The sequence below is a fragment of the Cryptomeria japonica genome, chromosome 3, assembly GCF_030272615.1.
Source record: "Cryptomeria japonica chromosome 3, Sugi_1.0, whole genome shotgun sequence".
NCBI lineage: Eukaryota > Viridiplantae > Streptophyta > Pinopsida > Cupressales > Cupressaceae > Cryptomeria > Cryptomeria japonica.
This window is the reverse complement of record NC_081407.1, coordinates 708420609-708443648: the sequence shown is the minus strand read 5'-3', so window position 1 is coordinate 708443648 and position 23040 is coordinate 708420609. Positions and strand designations below refer to the sequence as shown.

The 23040-nt window shown below is 35.9% G+C and overlaps 1 protein-coding gene across 4 annotated transcripts; it reads left to right on the top strand.

Annotated features, from left to right (window-relative positions):
* The first annotated feature begins 10017 nt into the window (after positions 1–10017).
* Positions 10018–17362, top strand: LOC131066521 (proton pump-interactor 1). 4 transcript variants are annotated; one of them, XM_058001291.2, is made up of 9 exons: positions 10021–10369; positions 12193–12291; positions 12751–13186; positions 13376–13570; positions 13781–13960; positions 14136–14330; positions 14993–15091; positions 15179–15715; positions 16703–17362. In XM_058001291.2, exons 3-9 carry the CDS (start codon positions 12803–12805, stop codon positions 17027–17029), a joined length of 1917 nt encoding a protein of 638 aa, XP_057857274.2. In that variant the 5' UTR covers positions 10021–10369; positions 12193–12291; positions 12751–12802; the 3' UTR covers positions 17030–17362. The 4 variants fall into 4 exon arrangements, with proteins under 4 accessions (XP_057857278.2, XP_057857274.2, XP_057857277.2 ...); XM_058001294.2 differs by lacking the exon at positions 12193–12291 and adding an exon at positions 11547–11684; XM_058001295.2 differs by lacking the exons at positions 12193–12291; positions 16703–17362 and adding an exon at positions 16416–16641 and having other exon boundaries at positions 10018–10369.
* The last annotated feature ends 5678 nt before the right edge of the window (positions 17363–23040 follow it).

Below are 23040 nucleotides of genomic sequence, written 5' to 3'. Positions count from 1 at the left end.
ATGACTGAAGTAATGCAGGAGTGCATTAAGATCGAGCTATCAAGGATCTAACCGAGCAATCTGTGCTATTAGATAGATCAAACACTTGTTGATTACTCACATCTTTGACAAGTCTGTAGCCCTTAACCGGGTAGGCCCAAAAGCCTTTTCTAAAATCCTCTAACAAGGTGGTTCACCTCTATGAATCTAAAATCCTCTAGCAAGGTAGTCCTTGATCGAACTTATCTCCTAACAGAGATTAAGATTCCTAACAGGATCTGTTCTGGTGAAGAACATTGTAAGACCTTAACCGGTCTGACCTTAACCGGTTTGGTTTCTATTCTGCAGATAGTGACTTGTGAGTTCCATCTCACTATAGTTTTTCCCATTTGGGTTTCCACGTCAAATATCTTGTGTTATGGTTGTATTGCTTTTGTGGGTGAATGCTTTATTTGCATTTTGGTTTGCATGTGTGATAACTGGTCTGTTTGTTAAACTGTTTTACCGGTTTATCTTTAGATTGTTTAAGTGTTTCAGTGCAGTGTTTTTTGGCATACTAATTCACCCCCCCCCTCTTAGTATTCATCAGATGGGACATGTTGATCCTTGACTGTAAGTGGATTGTTGGACTTATGACTTTTATGCTTGGCATCCAAATTGCTTGGAGGGGGGAAGGAATGAAATGGAGGTCTTTTGGATGGATGGAAGGTTCTCAAGGATGTGTGCCTTTGCTGACCCTACATAAGGGATGTAAGGACCTAAGATGGATGGAAGGGATGGAGGGATAGGTATATGTTTGCATTTTGGAGGGATGTGGAATTTAGCAGGGGTACCAACATCTTGAGAGTGGGCTATGTAGGCATGACCAACAAGATTTTGTTTGATATTGAGGGGTTCTTGCTTGTGAAGGTCTACCCCTTTGTCTTTATGAATATATTGACTTGTAGGATACTCTTTGCTTTGGGAAGAAGATGCGCGTCCATTATGTGGTGGATATGATATGAGAGAAATAATGAGATCATGAAGTGAATTGGACTGGACCAAAGTGGAGGAACCCATAGTGCATGTAGGGGGTTCATGAACATCTTGCACCAAAATTTAGAATCATGAGGGGGGTAAGGATAATGTGGGGGATTAGGATCAATGATAGGCTCTCCATGAAATGGTATGGGAGGAATAATGGGATCATCAAAAGAAATAAGATCGTGGAGTTTATATGGAGGATTAGGACATAGAGATGGAAGAACAAAGGAATCCTATGGAGGATTTAAAAGGATAATTTGATCTTGACAAGGAGGAACATCATTGGATTCCTCTTTAAAGGTTCCATGCTCTTTACTTTCAATGGGATTATTAGGAAGAATGGAAGGGATATCTTGATCTTTCTTAGAAAAAGGAATGCCAATGGGACTTGAAAGGACATTTTGTTCATGAAATGGAAGAGGATCATTTGGGATAGGATGGAAATGGATGGTGGGATCATCATAAGAGTCTGGGAAGATGGGATCTTGGTCAATAATTGGATGGAATGATATGGTTTCAAGATCTTGATCTTGATTTGTTTTAGGTCTCATTTGTTCGTGCTCTAAATTATCCGCTTGATATGGGGTTGGACTTTGGATATACACAGGGGATTCTGGAAAGGAATCAATGCTTTAACATGAGGGGGATGTACTTTGTATGTGACTCTCTAAAGTAGAAGCATCTGGTGGCATTGGGTCTAGCATTTCTGAAGTATGACATGGACTTGCATCATGAATTGGATTAGCTTGGCAATCAATTGTGGATAGCTCTTGGGGGATTTCATCCTTGGGTGTATCATTTGATAAGGATGATATGGAAGGGTGTTGCAAAGCTTAAAAAGGTGTTGGAATAGAGGTCACTGGAGAGTCAATTTTCTTATGAGGGACTAGTAAGCCATTGCTAGACATGGGTGCATGATTTTTTGTTTTGGAAGAATCACTTAGGATTCTCTTTAGGAGATGGCTAAAAGAGTTATCTTTCTTTGGAGACACATTTGAATCCTTGCGAGATTTTGACATGGTTGGGTTTAAATTTTGGATCTGTTTGAAAGGGAGTTGGTTTTGTTTTAGTGTTACATAATTTTGATTTTGAATTGGGTTCTGGTTGGATTGGTTTGACATGATTGAAATTTGGCTTGGTATAAGTTGCAAATTTGGTTTTTGAACATTTGGTTGTACTTGTTGATATTGATTTGTTGACTGATTTTGTTGTTGGTACTCCACAATCGGTTGAACCTGTTGTTGGCATTGTGATTTTGGTTGAGCATATTGTTGAAATTGCACCATTGATTGTGTTTGTTGGATATATTGGACCATTAGCTACATATGTTGGATCATTGGTTGTTGTTGAATGATTGGTTGTTGTTGGATGATTGGTTTTTGATTCAAGATTTAATTGAACGAGGTTTGATCGAATGAAGTTTGACTTGGGATTTGGTTATAATTTGTGTTCGTTGCTTGAAATTGTTTCATCATCTCTATTTGTGCGATGAGAGTTGGTATGTTTGATCGTTCAATGAGAGCCTTTACATCAATTGGCTCAAAATTTGGACTTGGAACTTGAAATTTTTGAAGTGTTTTTGTCACTTGGGATCTAATCTTTTGATTGTTTTTCGCTCTTTGTTCTATGATCTCTATTTCTCGAGCTACTTTCTCCTCTAGTTTTCATATTTGGATGCTTGTTTTGTCCTAAAAAGTTTGATCGACATTGCCTTGTTATTGGGTTGGATATAATTGTGATTGCCTTGGATTAAAAATTGATTGCATTGTGTTATTCATTGGACCAATCACTGATTGATGTGCCAAACTTCGTTGCATCATAAGAGCTTGGAACCTTGTTTCAATAGCCATGCCACTATGCAATGTTTTGGGGATTTTTGAATTTTAAGGATGCAATAAGATGGAAGTAATGAAATGACAAATGCAACCTAGGAGGAAAATAATGCAACTTGTGTTTTTGGACCTTTTTAGAATTTTTGAAATGATAATGATGTCCAACTAAATGTAATTTTGAGAAATGCAAATATGACCTTGCTTTGGACTTTTGAATTTTTGGGGTTTGGTAATGCCATGCAACTAAATGCAACTTTTGGATATAAGAATGCAATCTATGTTTTTGGTCTTTTGAAATTTGAAATGACAATGATATGCAACTAAGTGAAACCTTAGAAAATGATAATGCAATCTAGGGCAAGAGTGAAACCTATGTTTTTGTTGGTTTTCAAGATTTGGACAAACTTTGAAATACAATCCTAAAGATGCAACCTTGGGAAATTGAAATAAAGTCAAGACCTTAAAAGGACAAGGACCAAATGACAAAGTGACAATGTCTCGCCTATACGCTTGGATACTAAGCTAGGTTTGACAAATGATGTTGATAAAAGGATAAATTTTGGATAAGGTATAGACTCTCTAACAACAACTTAGGGTTTAATCTATTTTTTTTTTTTTTCAAGTTTGGCAACCCTAATTTTGAGACTAAGTGCAAATTGGCAATGACAATGACAAAGACCTAGGGTATGAACCCAAGATATGATATGAATATGATCTCAAGATCTAAGGATATGGCATGATATGACAAAATCAAGTTAAGACAAGACTAGGGTTTATGACAATGCAATGATAAGGGTATGTGAGGACCAATGACTTGAAATATGCAAAATGCAACCTAAGAAAAGACATAGTTTTGGTATGATAATGATAATACAATGGAAATGAAAGACCAAGACCTAAGAAAATGATTTTTAAACCTAGATGCAAAGGGAACTATGATAATGCAAAAGGACTATTATGAAGGCAATGTGAATGTCCTAAGACCTAAGTTTGGACTATGCAAAACCTAATCCTAAGTTACATGAATTTTGAAACAAGGATTTCCAATGTTTTGACAAGCCATGTTTATGAAATCTTTTCAAATGTTGGATAGATACTTTGAAAATGTTTTGGACCAAATTTGACTTTGTTTGAACTTCGTTTGAACACTTGCTTGTTTTGACAAACCAAGGTTGATTATGATTGCTTCTAAAGGTTGTTTTGTTTGCCAATGTTTTGTTTGATGTGTTGTTTATGTCCTTTGTTTATGATTCAATTTTAACAAGCATGAAAGACAAAATGTTTGTTTGACTTTTGCATGAAATAAAATCATTCAATTACAATCCTAAGGTTGCAAGGACAATATTTGTTGAATCCCATAGCCTAGAATACCACATTCAATTGGATAGTTAGAAGCTTGGTAGCATTGGCTCCCGTCCACAACACTCACTTATCGGGCATACCAAGCTTCAAATTTCTTAGATCATCACTTCCCAAGAAATTTACTATCTCAAATTGAAGGGCACATGAGGGGTATCTTCAACATGCACATAACACAACACCTAAGTCAACAAATAGAATGTTTTTGGCAAACTACAACGATGACTTTTCTAGTACGAGAATCTCTTTCAGGTGTCCATATACATTCTCTCCCTCGGGAGGCCTCCTTCCTGTAGAACATAGGTACTGGGGAGGTCGGCGTAGGTAGGCAATTAGCACCCGCTACAATGACTTTTGTCCCCACGTATTTTATATAGTTGTTGAGAGGTGACTTGGCCTTAGCCCATTACTGTTCTAGGTCGTTCTCCTCTCACCAACCTTATCGGCTCTTGGGGGGATAGGCCCTCTACCTATAAAATGAAAAAAATGAGCATCGCTGACACTTTTCTCGTGCACCCAGGACCATGGGGGCCAAGGGGAGAGGATAGTTTGTGTCAGTTGTGGGACCACTCACACACACAAATGTGCCCAAACAAAGCAAACACAAAAGACAATATGTTCTTTTTTAAGCCCAAAATATAAATATTATCTAACTATGAAAAAGAAGATAATATGTTTCAAGTTTTTATCTTTGACCACGTCCTGCACCAAATGCGTTAGTAGTTTGGACTTAAACTTTCACTTGTGTTGGCCACAAAGCTGCCAACAATGTTAGAGACTCAAGACGTATAAATCACCAAAACAATATCGTAATATTAAGCCAAGACAAATGTGTTATTTTCATAGTGAAACATGTCTAAGAACACAACAAAAGTGTCTCAAATAACCATGATTAAATTAATCCATTAAAGTTATAATTATTTGACCTCTTAGATTAATCTATGTGAAGCTCGTCAAATTTACCACCCTAGATTAATCTAGATGAGATTTGCATGAATGCAAAATTAATTTACAAACTGAAATTAATCCAGATGAAAGGTTGCATGAATGCGTGATTAATTTACCATCCTAAATTAGTCTAAATGAAAGTTGCATGTATGCAAGATTAATTTTCCATCCTAAATTAATCTAAATGAAAGTTGCATGTATGCAAGATTAATTTACCATCCTAAATTAATCTAGATGAAGGTCATTTTCAGCCACTTAACAAATCAAAGCAAGGAATTATCGTCCATTGATCCCCTAATTAGACTATGTGAAAGTTGTGATTCATTGCATGTTAAGAAATATTGCATAGATCATTGTTTAAACTCCATAAAACCTGCATGCAACCATAAATTCACAAATAGAACCTGCATGCACCAACAAATCAACACCTGAAATCTGCATGCAACAATAAATTAACACTTGAAACCTGCATGCAACAACAAATCGACACTTAAAACCTACATGCAAGAATAAATCCACACATAAAACTTGCATGCAAACATAACACACAAAATTACCAGATTTATGTGTTCACGTCGGGTTCACCAAAAAATGTGATGTAGGAAATTAGGCAAATGCATCAAAGCATGAATTAGGCAGCCACAAACCTAATAAGCTATGATAAAAACTCCCAATTCAATCAATAAAGATATGAAGAAAAAAAACTTAAAATGAATTGCAAACCATCGCAAAGTGCCTCCTCTGTGATTCTCCATTGTCCTTCTTTCTCCTTCAGATGGATGTTTGTGGATCTCACCTACAAAGCAAATGCAAGTGAAAAACAAGATTGCAAAGTGAAATTCGTAGCATAAAGTTGATTGAAGTGTGGTTAACATTGAATGAGAAAAGAGTCCAATTTATAGGCAAATTGAGGATTGATTGGATGACTAAGATTGATTTGAGATTGAAAGTAATCAATGGACAAGATTAAATGAGATGACTTGTTAAATGAGGATAAAAAGGAAATTGCATTTCCAATGTTGAGGAGGAAATAGAAATGAAAAGAGATAAGTGAAAATAATTATTGGAAACATCTATTTTCACCAAAATATGCCAAAATGAAATAGAAAAAAAGACTAGTGGAGAATTAGCAAGCTGAAGAGATAAGGGAGATAGAAATTAGAAAGTGGAAGAGATAATTGGAAATTAAAAAATTAGAAATTGGAAGAACTAAGTGGGGTCATAAATAAATAAATAACATTTATTTATTTCACCCACACATAGTAATTTGATAAATTATAAATTTATTTAATTAGAATGAAATAGAGAAAGGGGATTAAATAATTAAAAATAATTATTTAATCATGAAAGAATAATTAGCTTAGAGTAAAGGGATTAAATAATTAAGCGAATTATTTAATCAAAGAGGAATAGTTAGGATTAGTTGATTAAGATCAAGATTAATTGATTAGAAAGAGATAATGATGAATATTAATTAAACAATAAAGATTATTTAATTATAGGAAATTAGCAGAAGAATATTAGTACTAATTAAATAATTAAAATTATTTAATTAGTTTAGACAAAAAAGGTTAGTGAAAAGTGTCAAAGAAGACTTAAGACAATTTTCAGTGTCTACAACTTCAACATTGGGACAACGAATTATCAATCTATTCAGTTGAACAATGATGTAGGGGAGGATAGTAACCCCTTATGGCTAGGGGAAAATGAGGATCATCTTTGGAAAAGGAATTCACATGATGGGAATGGGAATGCATCACACTATGGGGCAGAAGTGTTAGGCCTCTGTAGCCTATATGGAATGGTTATATGTAATGGCATGAAGAATTGGCCGAGATCCAATAATATCACTTGCAAGACTCACAATGGGCAAAGTGTAGTAGACTACGTAATATGCTCTCATAGCTCTATTTCTAAGTTGTTGAACTTCAATATTGAGAGTCATCCGATGGAGATGAATTATGATCATATGCCTCTTTTTTTAAAAATTTGGCATAAATACTTAAAGCATACAAGAAGAGCAGAACCAACATAACCATAGGAAGGCCTATGCACAATGTAAAATCCTCTTGAATCAAGAGAATTGTGAACTTTTCAAGGCTGCTCTAGAAAAACATCTGCAGTTGACAAAAAACAATATAGAGAGCAAGGGAAACAAGAGAGAAAGAGAGTATGTTGGCAGCAGTATGTTGATCCCTTTAATTCACAAGGCTTTGGAGGGGTGTAAGTGTTCTAAACATGTGAAGAAAGTTTCAAATACCTTCCCTACTAATCCTTGGTATGACAAAGAGTGCAAGGCTGCTAAAAAATATCTTAAAGAGAAGGACTCAAACAAATAAAACAATATTATGTACAAGCAATTGATAAAATAAAAAAAAGAAAGATATGTAATTTCAAGAAGGAAGGAGTTAATTGCTTTGGGGAAACACAACCCCAAAGGATTTTGGAGAGAGATATGTAACAAAAAAGAAAGTAAATAGAAAATAATATCACATATGTTCAATGGGTTGAATATGCTAAGCTTCCTTATGAACAGACAAATGAGAAATGTAAGCCACCCAAAATTGACACTTCAATTGAGCTTTTTTCAATGGTAGACATCAAACAAGGTATAAAGAATTTGACAAGTGGTAGAGCACAAGATATTGATGGTTTACAAGAAGAATTTTTAAAATGGGGAGTGGATCTCCTAGCCCCATATATCAAGAAAATATTTAACAAGGTTACCCAAAACATCTTTCCAGTTGAATGGACAACTAGCGTTGTTATAACTCTGCATAAAGGTGGAGACATCAATAACCCCTCTAAGCATCGTACTATTATGGTCAACCCCCTCTTTGGAAAGCTGTTTGGAAGCATGCTAGAGCATAGAATCAATAAATGGGCAGAAAAGGAGGGAAAAAGGGCTAGAGGGAAGGCTAGTTTCCGACCTAAACATTCCACCATTGATCATTGCATCACTCTAAGCCATTTCATTGAAAATTTTTGGGACAACAAAGGAGGAGAAGCCTTTTGCTGCTTTGTTGATTTCAAAAAAGCTTTTGACACTATTCCCAAGGATAAGCTTTGGCACAAAATGAAAGGACTTGGGGTACCAAAGGAGTTTAGAGTTGTTGTTTACAAACTATATGAGCAAGTTAGAGCTAAAATTAGAACTAAAGAAGGGGTGTCTAAGTGCTTTGGTAGTGACATCGAGGTCAAACAGGGTTGTCCTCTATCTCCCACTTTGTTCGATTTATATATTGATAAAGTTGAAGAGTGGTTAAACAATATTAATGGAGAAGGTATCTAGTTGGTGGGATATGTGGTGAAGTTGCTTTTATATGCAAATGATCTTATTCTTATTGCTAATTATGCACAAGGTTTGAGAGAGCATTTGAAGGTTCTCTAACTCTTTTGTTAAGAGGTTGGGATGCAAGTGAATACCGGCAAGACCAAAGTCACGATCTTCTCTTTGAAAAAGAAGAAGCAACAAGTCAATGTTATCTTTGAGGGAAACCCCTTGGAGGTATTGGCAGAATACAAGTATCTAGGAATTGATTTCACAATAGGCTTAGTTGGGAGACATGTAGATCAAAGAGGATACAAGGGGAATGGAGAGCTTTATACCTTTTTTAGAACAGATGTCGAAAAACAGAATTGTGGGATTGGAGGACAAAGAAAACCCTTTTTGGTTTGTTAGTGGTTCTAGTTATCCTTTACGATTGTGAAGTTTGGGGGAATAACATGTCAAATCACAAATGCCGACAAATACAAAGAATTAAAAAACATCTATTCACCAACAACCTTAAAGTCAAATCAATGATACCTTATGATATTCTTTTAGTTGAAGCTGATATGTTTCCAATTGAGGTCTCAATGATCATGCGGTTGTTATGTTACCTAAAGAAGGTTGAAAATATGGATAAGTACCGCTAGTCCAAAATGATTGTGGAAGAGGAGGAGATAACTTGTAGGAAAAAAGAATTGGAAAAAACAAAATAGCAATTGGTGGAACAAGTGGAACATAAATCTTCATGATTGTCCTAGTACTAAAGAAGAGATAAAAAAGTGGGTGTTAGAAAAAATTAGGAATGCTATTTGACAAAAAGCTAGGTAGGAAAAAAGATTACTATATTATAGAATTTAACCCCACCTGGGAGCACGATGAAAAAGTTTATTTGAGATCCGTGATCAACTGAAAGGCCAAAATTCTAATTGCATAGTTAAGGAAGGGATCTCATCATTTGAGATGTGAAACTAGTAGATGGAAGGTTCCCAAAGAAGACTGAGAAGAAACGACGTGCATCTTTTGCAGTAAGAGGGTAGTGGAAACAAAATGACATTTCATCAAAGAGTGTGCAACGTATGATGATATCCACAATAATTTTGATAATGATTTAAAGGTAGACAACTTGAATGAGCTTTTTGGAGAGACAATACTTCACAAAACAACAAGTTTCTTACTCAAGATTCATAGCAAGAAAGCCAACATAGAAAAGAACTTGAAAACAAGTTAACTTGTTTCATCTTGATCCCTTAGACCGTTGGATTTCATGAACGTCATTAAAATTCCTTTATCAATACAACAATTAAGACTTTGTTAAAATATAACTTCAAATGCTAAGTGATTTTTTAATGAAAAAAACCCTTAATTCCACCGCTTTTGCAAACTTTAGATAAGGTAGGTTGGCGACCAATCTACCAAAATTAAGACTCTTAATGGCGAAGGGCAGCCTACCCATTGGAGGAAATTAATTACGATGATCCGCCCTCCCACTGCAAAAATCCCAAGATCTGTCTTTTACAAGTACTCAGCAAACAGTTTAAAAAAAAGGGGTCAAAACACGGCCCTTAAAAAGAGCAAGAAAAGAATTATTCTATTTTTCAACATTACCTAAGTTGAACTGAGTTGAACTGAGTTAAAGAGGAAAAACTTTTTGATGATACGCGTCATATTGAATCTGTGCCGATTTATGTCCGCAACATGCGACAAATAACGAACCAGCACGTGATGGCTTAAAAAAAATCTGCAAACATATACACACAACATGTCATAGACACACAACTTATCATCTTCGCTCCCGTCTGCGTAAGCGTATTCAGGGTTATAACTTATTCCTTTTTTTTTATCTTGTTTGTTTTGATTTGTATTTGTGATCCGACGGATTACGTTGTTACCCCGATCCATAAATTGGGCGGATCGGATTCTTGCAAGGGGATTATTGTATCGGCTCTGTTGAACGCAGGTATTGAACTGATTCAAACGAGATTTTTTTTTTCATTTCATGTAAAAATGAAGTTTTTAGTTTCAATGCTTAATTTGTCAATGAAATTGTTGTCTGGACGGCGCACCACGGATCCTTTGTTTCCTTTTTTTTTTTGTGTTTATTGATTCTGATGTATAACTTGAATAAACTGGGATTTATGGCGAGGGGGATGGGGCGAGATCGGGATTTCAATTGTGATTTTTTCTGGGTTTTAATTTTGTAAGGTTTGATGCCTAAAGCTGATGAAGATTGCATTTTTTTTAATAGAAAGTGGTGAAAGTTTTTGTTATGTTCATAATTTCTTGATGGGATCGTTTTTTGACCTCCGTGGTTACGGATCCGTGTTGTGAATCCTGATGACGTTTGGGAAATTTTGGTTAATTTGGTGAGCTTTATTTTGAGGAAATTTGGGGTTTCATCTGTCGTGCATTTTGTCGCCGTAATCAATTAGATTTGATGTTTTAAATCTCTCGGAAAGTTTCATTTTTTTTAGAATTTTGTGGAGATTTTTTTTCTGTGGATTGGATGAAGCTAAATAATTGTAGATCTCTATTTCAATAAAATAATTATGTCTCCATTCTGTAGGTTGTTATTTGTATTGGGGTTTTATCGCTTCGACATTAAAATAATCAAATTTTTTTCGTGGGACTTGATTTTGAAGTATAAATTCAGGGGAGATTTCAATTTGGTCCTTAAATTCGGCAGAATTTAATTTTGGGGTTTATATATAGGGACATTTGGTTTTGTTGCTTGAAGGTTATTATTAAAGTAGCTGGGTCAGCTGATGATGATTTTGATGCTTACTTAGGTGAAGATTCGTGGATATTTTTGCACCTATGTAATGATTTTGTGACATGTTGCTTTCTTATGTGCGACATGTTTTTCTATCTTTCTGATGTTAAGTTTAGAACGGTGTCGATTAAGGGTTTAATTTACAAGGAAAATGATTTTGGAATTTAAATCTTATGGGATTTGGGGCAAAAATCTAGGACTCTGGAAATTTGTGTTGCGTGGCAAGCTTCTGATGATTATAGTTGAAAATTCACGATCATATTTATAATAGTCTGATTGATTTTGTCATTTTTCTATTAGTCATTTCTTCTATCTTTTAAAGCTCCATTGTATTTGACGGCGTTAATGATATATGAATTTTAAGGTTTAGTGCACATAATGGAGTGCTGTCAGTATTATTTGGCTGGAAGGTAAAATTCATGCAACAAGACAAATGATCCATATTGTCCCTGGCTGCTTAAGATCTAACAAGAGATCTCAAGTTACCATATGCTCTCCTTAGGTATTTATCTCCACAAGATGGTATTTTCATGGTGTAGGAATACATTATATAAGGTTATTCAAGACTGTTTTCTCCATTGGAAGATTGCATACCTTTTCGGTTCCCATGTATTTAAAAATGATCCGATATATCCTAGGGAGACGCTCTTGCATGATCTTGGTGAATAGTCTCACTCAGGTTTAAGCATTTTTGTTAGGAGTTCGCAAAATCTCTTCCCCTAATACATAAATGTGCCAAAGTTTTAAGACTTGATGTCCAAAATTGATGGAAATGTTTTTTTTCTGAGAGCTAGTTTTGGGGTTTGCAATAAGCTAACTTGCTAAGAATATGTAGATTGCTGTTTCAATTAGTATAATTTGTCTTGATCGTTCTATTATTGTTTATATGGCAATTCTTTGATATGTGACTCTCCTCTGAGAAATCTGAAATACAGTTCTATATTTTTTATGAACCTCATTTTGGTTTATAAATTGAGGGGAAAATTGATTTTGGGGCTTCGATTTTGCAGGCTTCGTGAACTCTATGATGTTTGATCAGCTCTTGAATATGATATTTTCTGAGAAATAAATTCATGGAAATTTTTTCATGGGTCTGCAGTTATTATATTGTATGTTTCTTTGATATAATCTCATCCAATCTTACCGCCTTTCAAAATTTTGTTGCATTTGTTTGCTTGATAATATTTACATCTTAAATCTGACAGTGCATAATGAAGTAGAAGTAAGTGAAGTTAGGGCTGAATGGTATATTTAGCCTTTAGGGATCATAACAAATGAAAGCATTGTCCCCTGCTAACTAAGATCCATGTAAATTGAACTAATCACCAGAAACTTGTCTTAATGAATAATCTATCTGTAGGAACATAGTATTTTCATAGTCTAACGAATGTTGTTATTCATGGGCCAGCAGTTTTTGATTTAAATTTTCTAACCTTTTCCTCAAGTTTGGAAATGCCCTGATTCATCAGGAAGATGCTCTTGTCATGATTTAGGGGAATGGTGTCATTTACGGTTAAGTATGTTTGCTAGGAATAAATTAATTAATTTTTACCAGGTTTTTGATGCAGGAGGATTTGCTGGTCCTGCAAGCCGGTTTTGGTCAGTAACACCCGAAGAAATATGGGTGTTGAGATTGTGGGATCTGAATACGTCAAAGATCAGACAATCTCAAAATTGGTGAATGTTGATGAGGAGAAAACTATTAAACTTGAAGCTAACGACATGAAAGCATTTTCTGGTTTTGAGGCAGCTGAAGCACCTACTGGCGCAAATGAATCCCTGAACGTTCAGGATCAAAAGCAGGAGACCGTTATAGACAATGGGATACCTGTAGATGTTAAAGATGAGTGGCCTGCCCCAGCCGAAGTTCATCAGTTTTATATGGTGAAGTTTCGATCTTATGATGATCCACAGCTGAAGTCAAAACTTGACCAGGCTGACAAAGACCTGCAAAAGAAAAGTCAAGCTCGTTACCAAATAACTGAAGCCTTAAGAGCTAAAAGGGTCTGTTTTTAGTTCATTCTCTTTGTGCCATTTTTAGTCTTAGTGATGTTTATTTTCTGTAAAAAGCGATTCAACTATTGAAATAATCCCACTAGAGTCATAGAAAAATGTAAAATAATGGATGTAACAACTTTTCTAGATCGTTATACAATGAGCAACAAATTAAAACCAATCAAAATGCACGTGCAGAGTGAGAGGGCTGAGGTTATTGAGAAATTGAAGCCTTTGACAAGTACAGAAAAGGTTTATAGGAAATCACTGGAAGAGAAGAAAAAAGAATTGGAGCCCCTCCAGACAGCCTTGGGTAAATTCAGGAATGCAAATGTTGCATCTAGAGAGAGAGGTCAGGGTTTGTGCTCTTCCGAAGAAGAGCTTAACAGAAGGGTATGTTTTTCTTTTATTGAACATCTGTTTTGTTGCCATTTGTAAATACGATGATTTTGTTGTTCAATGTTAAATCCAGTGCTAGAAGTTCAGATACAAAGTATATTTAGAAAGATGCCAACATTTTATGTTGACTGCTACTAAAGTGTCATATACTTTCTTCTCTATTGACCTAGTTGTAGTTTTCTCTCATTTTCTTGCCTCAAACAGATACACAATTTACAGTTTAGAATAGAGCATGATAACAATACATTGCCAGAGGAGAAGCAGATGATTAGAGAAATAAAACAACTTGAAAATACGAGAGAGAAGGTTATCGCTCATGAAGCGATGCAGGCTAAACTTCAGGACTCCATGGGAGAGAAAGAGCTTATACAAGACCGTTTTAAAGTATGTGGTCTCTGTTTATTCTTTTGCACATGAAATGCTTGATTTAGAACAAGATTGCTTTTTGTTATGTATTAGGCTGTTTCGATTATGGTCTTACAAACTGTATTTTTTAATTTCCTACATTATAAATCAGAAGAACAAAACACTAGATTAAAATATCTTTTCTGATTCACAGGTTTTGGGAGAGGATTTAGATGCATTGAGGAAGGAGCAACAAGGTGCCTGGAGTAGGATTAAACCCTTCGAGGAAGATTTGAGGGTGATTGATGAAAAACTAAGCACGTTACAAGAAGAGTTAGCTGTTGCAACTGAGAAAAGAGAGAAGGCTGCTGCAACGGTTTTCCAACTGAAAAATGAACGTGATGCTGCGGTATGTTCAGTAATTTGCCTAAGGATTTTGACATAAATTGAGCAGTTCGATCTTATATTTTTTCATGTCATAATTTAAGATTGGTGCTTTCAAGGGTGTAAGGTTTAAGCATGGCTTTCCTTAGTGGTCTCAAGGACATTTTTTCCAGTATTGTTTGGGGGTTAATCCTGGGGGTCCAGGTAACTTTTAAATTAATTTTTTGCTAAAAGCCCCCAAAAAATCTAGAAGTGAGATTGTTGTTATTGTAAATTACCTCATTGTATCACTTTTCAAAATTTCAGCTTTTTAAAGTTTGTTTTAAGTAATTTTAATAGCTGTGCCCGCGCCACCCCCAAAATCTGTGAAAGGTTTTTGCCTTCCTTGAAATTGTGTTCCTGTGCTGCCTCCATCCCCTATCTTGGAAACTTGGAAGAACGCTGGTATCTTCAAAGTTGGATTTATAGAATATTAGGCGATCAGATGTATTCTCACTCTAAATCTATTCTTATTTGTCTTATTTCCATAAGTATACTAACTGTGTGTGTTTGCAGCTTTAACATTTAAAATTCAATTGATCTATTGGTTACGGCAAGCTTTGTTATAGGTGTTAAAATTTATATAATGCCTTATTAAACCAAGATAAGCCATTTCTTAATAGCTTTTAATATTTTCTGGACTTTCAGAATGCATCATATTTTCAATATCGTGCTGTGCTAACCATTGCTAAAGATTTGGCTTCTAAGAAGGACACTGCGGGATTAGAGGAATTTTCTCAGAATGAGGTAGAAATTTTATTTTGACAGATCCATGATTGAGATTGAAAACTACACTATTTTTCATTTAGTGCAAATTGAATGATGCATCTACAGGTTGAGAAGTTTACGTCTCTCTGGAAGAGCAGCTCAACATTTAGGGAAGATTATATAAAGAAAACTTCTCCCTTTCTTTACAATCGACAGCTAAGCAAAGATGGCAGGACTCCAAACCCTGATGAAAAGTTTACAGTTCCAGATGGAGGGGAAGGTCTGGGATCAAATTTTGGTAGGGAGAATCAAAAGAAAGAAACTGTGAATTCAAAGGCATCAAAAACTTTGGCAGATCGTGGCCTTCCTAACTCAAATGGAGATTCTAAAGAAAATATTCAAATAATTGGGTCTGGCAAGGGTAAAGTGTCTTCAAAGCCAAGCAATACACATGAATCTGAAACTGCTGTAGCATCAGATGTGATTCCGAATGACAAACCTACAACTTATGATGAAGAGGATGCAGTCATTATGAAGGAAAAGAAGAGGGAAGAAGAAATTGCTAAAGCAAAATTAGCTCAGGAAAGGAAGAAGAGGCAGGCTGAAAAGGCACTGGCTAAGGCTGCAGTAAAGGCTCAGAAGGAAGCTGAGAAAAAAATGAAGGTGTGTGTGATAACTTTGCATTGGGTTTTAAATTTTAATACATCATTGGAAATGAATTTTTTGCCCATATTATTTCTAAATGTTGTGTTTATTCACATTAATCTTAATGTTGCTAATTTTACATGCATAAAATGCTAGTAGTTCATAGAAATGAAGTGTCTGTTTCTTTGGGCATCGTTATTGCCAAGATAGTTTTCATCTTGTGGGTTTGACATTGTGATAATGAAACACGTATTTGCTAAAAATAAGAATGAGAAAACGTGTGTATGTTTGCTGAAGGTAATGCTTGGTATGCATGTTAGTCTTGATTTTTACCTCCTTAAAATATTTGACCAAGTCCCAATTCTTTTTCTAACTTAAAATCCCTTAAATGTTTGCGCTGGCAATATGGCAGAGGTCAATATCGGTCTTCAGATGCATGTGGGCTAATTTTCTACCCTCATGTATCAGAAGTTTGCTTTTATTCTTGTTGCTTATATAACATTGGACTGCACTCTGATTTTACTTCTGGAATCTCGAAATTTCCAAAAATGGGTTGTCATTACCGAAGTCTGCGTTTACGGGTTAGAGAGATATTACAATCTGCTATTTAAATTTTAAATATTTGATTTGATCTAATAAGCACTTAAAATTCTCTTTGTTTTCCAACCCTGATACATTTTACTTTTATCTTGATTGTTTTCGGCTACTTGTCACACAGGAATTGCTGTGATAATTGCACTTTGATTTTCTACTCTCTGGTGAAATTTGTGGCTGGCAGCACCCATCATATAATGTTATGACACACCTATGTTCTTAAATTCCTTGGGATATATGACCAGTAGTCTGTAAACTCATAACTTGTAACTTGCTTTGCACCTGCTGGAAATACTCAGCATATGTTCTTGTCTCTATGCTTAATCATATAGCATATTGTTTGATCCCTTATGGTTTTGTTAAGCACACAACAGCTTTTGCTCATATGTAATTTGGTATTACTATTTATAGGAACGGGAAAAAAGAACTAGGAGGAGAGCATCAGCCACACAGCCTTCAGAATCTGAAGTAGCAGCAAATATTGAGGCTGAGGCTGCAAATGATGCTGATGAGCCGGAACCAAAAATCTCTGAAGATACAGAACAGCAGAAAGAAGTTGAATCCAATAACAAAATCAGGTCAAGAAAGAGAGACTTCACAAGCAAGTCAAAAGTAAAGGCTTCTTTTCCCAAGTCTGCTTTGAAAAAGAAGCAAACTTTTCCTATCTGGGTTTGGGCAGGCGTAGCTGTTCTAATTGTGTTTCTGCTCTTTGCAATTGGTTATTATTATGTTTTATGATTTGAGGCTTGAGTACTTGAGAGAATTGAAATTACAGCTCGTAGATTTAAATCACCAGAATATGAAAGGAGATAGATCTGTAGATTGTACCGTGAGGAGCCTAGATTTAAATAAAACAATTTTGAGTTCTCATTCTTTTGGAGATCACATAGACAAAATATATGCTGAACGTTAGCAGTTCTTTGATTTGGATAATATTCCTCTCCATCCCTGGAGGAAAAAATTACTTTCTCTGAAGATCATTGGCTGTCTACTCAAGTTGTTTGATGTATGGATAGCTTTGATTATGGATTTGGCTTACCTCAAGCATAAATAAACATTTTTATTTATAAAGTTGCACGCTAACATACGATATGATAGAAATGCCGATTATCATGCACTTAGAGATAGGGAATGATATGTTAAAAGAGGTATCCAAGCTTTTTCCAAAATGGATTCTTTTGTCAAAGGAGATGCTTGCATAGGTTTCAGACATCTGTGGTATATATTGGTGCAACTAAATTTGGTCAATAGATTCACAGTTGGTTAGAGCCAGAAAAACTACCTTGCCGGTTTTTCATTTCCATAACAAATTTGTGTCGTTTTTTCCTCATTTTTTTTGAAAACATTATCGTAGCCTACTGAGTTTGGTCCTTTGACAAATTACAAAATTTTAACTGTCTTTAGACATCTTTCGTCTTTGCTGGCTCAAGGTTAATTTAATCAGTTGACTCGTAGTTGGTTAAAGCTGGATAAACTGCCTTGCCAATTTTTCATTACCATTCTAAATTTAGTGTTTGATGAAAATAATAATGTAGCCCACCATATCTTTTGACAAATTATAAATTTTTGGAAATTTGCTTTGCTTTCTTGTATGTCTTGAAATACCCTGAGTGACTTGTAAGTGAAGTAGCATGGCATGCCCTTAAAATCTTATCTTTCACCTTCGATTCCAACACAAGGTCCACTTGATCTAAGGATCAAATGAGTGGATCCACTACCTTGTACATATCAAATGAGTGCATCCACTATGTGTGCATCCACTATGTGTTCCACTTGATCCTTAGATTAAATGAGTGGATCCACTACCTTGTACATATCAAATGAGTGGATCCACTACCTTGTACATATCATCTCTTGTAATTTGCCTTTCAAATGCCAATAGAAAAAGTGTGTTTTTGACAGACTGAGCTATTATAGAGACCCTCCAATAAGAAGAAATATTAGTCAGAGAATAGAAATGAGACTTCTTAGATAGTGCATTTATGTCAAAATCATTCGATTATTGAGGAATAATTTAAGTTTGTTTTCTACCACAAACTTCCCATAAATAGTCAAATATTGCATGATATTGACTAGTGCATGCATGATGTCCTCCAATAAGAAGAAACCTTCCAATAAGAAGAAATATTAGTTATAGAGTAGAAACTCTCCAATAAGAAGAAATATTAGTCATAGAGTAGAAATGAGACTTCTAAGGTATTGCATTTATGTCAAAATCATTCGATTGAGGAATAACTTCAAGTTGTTATAAATTGTTTTCTACCACAAACTTCCCATAAATAAGGCATTGCATGATATTCACTAGTGCATGTACAATGGCCAACATATTCTTATCATAATAGATGTGTTCCTTGTTTCTTACTCTCAAATGCTATGGGGTATATTTAGTATCAAAACTATTCCAATCCTCTCCCCTAAAACATCACATTTTAAAACAAAAAAAACCGAGAAATATGGCATAACCAAAATAGGATATCTACTCATTACCTCCTTGAGATTGTCAAAAGCTCTTTGTGTTAAGGGACTCCAATAGAAAGCCCCTTCATCAAATCTGTCAAGTGGCATAAAAGCAAGCTTTGAGAACCCCTTCGCAAACCTCTGATAATAGGTAAAAAGTCTCACAAATCCTCTCAAATGTGGTAAATTCCTTGGCCTAGGCCAACCTTGAATGGCCTTGATCTTTTCTTCATCCACACTAACCTCTTGGGCACTAATCTTATATCCCAAATATATTATTTCAATCAAACCAAACTCACTTTTGGATGCCTTGACGTAAAATGAATGTTACTCAAGAATGCCAAGCACCTGATCTATGTGCCTCAAGTGATCCTCATATGTCCCATTGAAGACCAAGATGTCAAAGAAAAGTAGCACAAATTTCCTCTACTAGGAAATAAATACCTAATACATGCACGACTAAAAAATGGTGTGTGCATTGGTCAACCTAAATGAGATGACCAAGAATTCATAGTGCCCACAGTGACATCTAAATGTTGTTTTATGCACATCCTCATCTCAAATTGGTATCATTAGATGACCAAGAATTCATAGTGCCCATAGTGACATCTAAATGTTGTTTTATCCACATCCTCATCTCAAATTGGTATCTAATGATACTTTGATCATAAGACAATCTTGGAGAAGTACATTACGTCATGAAGCTCATCTATCAACTCATTGATCCTAGGTATGGGGTAGCGATTCTTGATTGTTGAGGGCTCTATGGTCAACACACATCCTCATAGTCCCATATTTTTTCTTCACCAACACCATGGTCAAAACAACGATTCTTGATTGTCTTTTTTTAGGGCTCTATGGTCAACGCACATCGTTATAGTCCCATATTTTTTCTTCACCAACACCATGGACAAAACAAATGGGTTGGAATCAAGCCACATGTGCCCTATGTCCAATAGCACCTTAATTGCCTTCTTAAAGTCTTCCTTATATCTCCTTGGGTGTGGAGGAGTAGTGGGTTTTGTTCCTTCCTCAAGTTCAATCACATGTTGAAAGCCCCCCTATTTGTTGGTAGACCAACAAGAATTTCACTAAATCGTCCATCTATGTATGGACTGAATGTCAACATGTTAGGACTTTTATCTGTGATCAAGCACCTTGCTATCCAAGCCACTTGCTCTTTCCAAAAAAATCTCTTCATGATAGCCCCCCTATTCGGTGGTAGACCAACAAGAATATCTCTAAATCATTGCTATGTTAATCCAAGATGGACTAAATGTCAACATGGTAGGATTTTTATCTGTGATCAAGCACCTTGCTATCCAAGCTACTTGCTCTTTCCAAAAAAATATCTCCATCCTTTTTGGCTGAAACCACTATATGGCCGCAATTGGATAGGCCACGAAGAACTTTCTCCTTCTCATTAGATTCAAACTTCAACTCCATGGGTTGCCAAGTGAATACAACCATTGCACTTCCATGCCAACTCTATCTTACCAATGCCAATCATAGAGAAATCATTTGATATCTTGTGTCCTAGAATTAACTCCAATTGTTGAATCATTTAGCTGCATGGAATAGTACACCCGTTTGCCATTTTATCATTGAGCCCTTCAAATTATTCTATCCTCAATCTCATATTATCCACTAACCCCTCATCAATGAAGTTGTGGGTAGCCCTACTATCAATAAAAACTACCACCCTTTGTCCTTGCAAAACTCCTTTAACATGGAAAGCATGATATCTAGGTGCCCCTAATAGTGCTTCAATCATGACTATTGTATGCTCTCCTCCTTGGTCTTCCTAAAAAACTACCACCCTTTGTCCTTGCAAAACTCCTTTAGCATGGAAAGCATGATATCTAGGTGCCCCTAATAGTGCTTCAATCATGACTATTGTATGCTCTCCTCCTTGGTCTTCTTGATTTGCCTCCTCCATAACCACCTCAAGCTTATACTATCTCCGAATTCTTGTCAGACGCTACTATATAATGTATTTGACCCTTCCCCAAACACCAATGACTTGGCTCCATGAATCTTTAGACATGAAGCATCCATTTTTCCTTCAAAGCTCATTCTTGGATTCCTCAACCTTGTTTGGTTTTAGAGGAGGGAAAATATTCTAAGGAGGCTTCCTATGTTGAGTCAGTGGTACATTCTTGGAGTAAAATTTGTTTTTAGCCATTGATTCCTTCAAGTTGACAACTCTTTGGATGGTCTCTTGTAAGGAACTCCAGTCAAATGCCCTCACCAAACCCTTGAGTGTTTCATAAAGACCCTATACAAAAAGAATCGAGAGTCTCCTCTCTATCACATCTAGAACCATCACCGATATCCTCTAAAATTCTACCAAATAGTGCTCCACGATGCCCTCTTGCCTTGACTATGCTAGCTCTCTAAAGTGAATTTTTGGATCTCGTTGATGTGCATTTTATGCACATAACATTTCAAAATAAAATACCAAGGTAATTTACCCTCTCTTGAACAAAATCACCTCAGACGCTAAGGGTAAGATCAACTAAAATGATTCCAAGGTTTCTACATGTCAAGTCTTGACAAGTGGGTAACTCAATGGTCGATGTGAATCATTGTATTCGTATTCACTTGGGGACTTACATAAATGTTCAGATTGTCTTCTTTGATAATGAAATATGCGGAATAGGTGTGCTGACAACTTAGGATTTAGCAATTGTAGCTTCGGACATGATTCTTACTAAAAAAAAATGGGCAAAAGGAATAGGGTTTAGGAAATCTATCCTAAGCCTAAGAATGTAGGAAATGATGAACAAATTTAGTGGAATCAAACTAGGCAAGGTCTCACAAACAGGGATTGACACAAGCTTAGTGAAATCATCTAAGGTATACTTATGGATTTTGAAACTATTACCATCAAAAGTTGACACCATCCAAGTTGACGCTTGTCAAGGGATGCATAATAATTGAAGTTAAACTTACTCAAATTTCCAGTTGACCACACAAGACACACTTACCAATGGCAAGAGGCTAGTGGTATGGATTAAGGATTCCACACAAATATATTCAACAAATCTTTCACTCAATCTAACAAACATGAAAACAAATTCTAATCTAACTTGGAGGAATTGAGAACCATTATTGCAAAGACAACATTTGAAGAGCAAAATCACAAACAATTGAACAATGATTTAGATTCAAATAGCTATATCATATACCAACAATTCTACAAAAAAATCTCTCTTACAAATGAGAGAATGAGGTATATATAGAGTCTCATACAAAATGGATGGCCAAGATTAAAACTAAATCAAGGGCCAAAGATCATGCTAACAAAACCCTAGAATTGCCCTACTTAGGTTTACATAAAAAATGATGCCACCTATTGGCATCTTGGCATTAAGTTGTCATTGATGTCAACTGGTTTGGCAAGGTTACTAGCAAGAAAGAAGAAGTGACCTATATGATGGTAATACACATGAGAGTAAGCAAACAAAAGGAAGGCTTATCGGTAAGGTAGAAACCGGGATGTAGGCTGTGTGTGTGCTTGTATGTTGAGTGACAACTGGTAGAGGAATAAACCGATCTGGAGATTGGCTGTCTGTTTATGATGAAGAGGCAAAATGTTAAAGTTATCACAAATCACTGGAGGTGAAGATGTGTTACCAATATAGTGTGCACTACTAGTTAGCAGAAGAAGAAGGCTTCACCGGTAAAGGTGTTTATCGATATGCGTTTGCTGAATGTTCAAATATGAACCGATTGTGTGTCGGTGAGTTGAGTGATTGACCACGGTGATGCCATGTGGAGCCGAGGTGGCAAATATGCAAAGGTCGGTAAAGCCATCATCGACACGGTTGGTGAAACTGTTAGTCGTCATAAATGAAACAACCACAAAACACAGGATTGGAACTCACTGGTGCGGCTTGAGGAAGAAAGAATGTTCGAGGAAGATCAGGAAGTAGTTGGTGCCTGGATCAATGCAAAGGAAATCCGATCACAAGAAGACCTCGAAAAGGAAACAATTGAAGCGTTTTATGAGTCGACAGATTTCAAGGCAGGAAATCTTGTACGTGGTTGCTATCTTTAGCAGGTTACTTTGGGTAATGGGAAACGTGAACGGATGCATCCCTGGAGTACAGGCGATCAACCCATGACAGACTGGATCAGATCTCATGTAGATTGTGTCGGGAAAAGAAACAATACTTCTTTAAACACTGACCGGTAGATATACTTAACAAGTTTGTTAAACAATATGCATGTAATCCAAAATGATATAACAACATCCACAATAAGTAAAATATCCACCATAACACAAG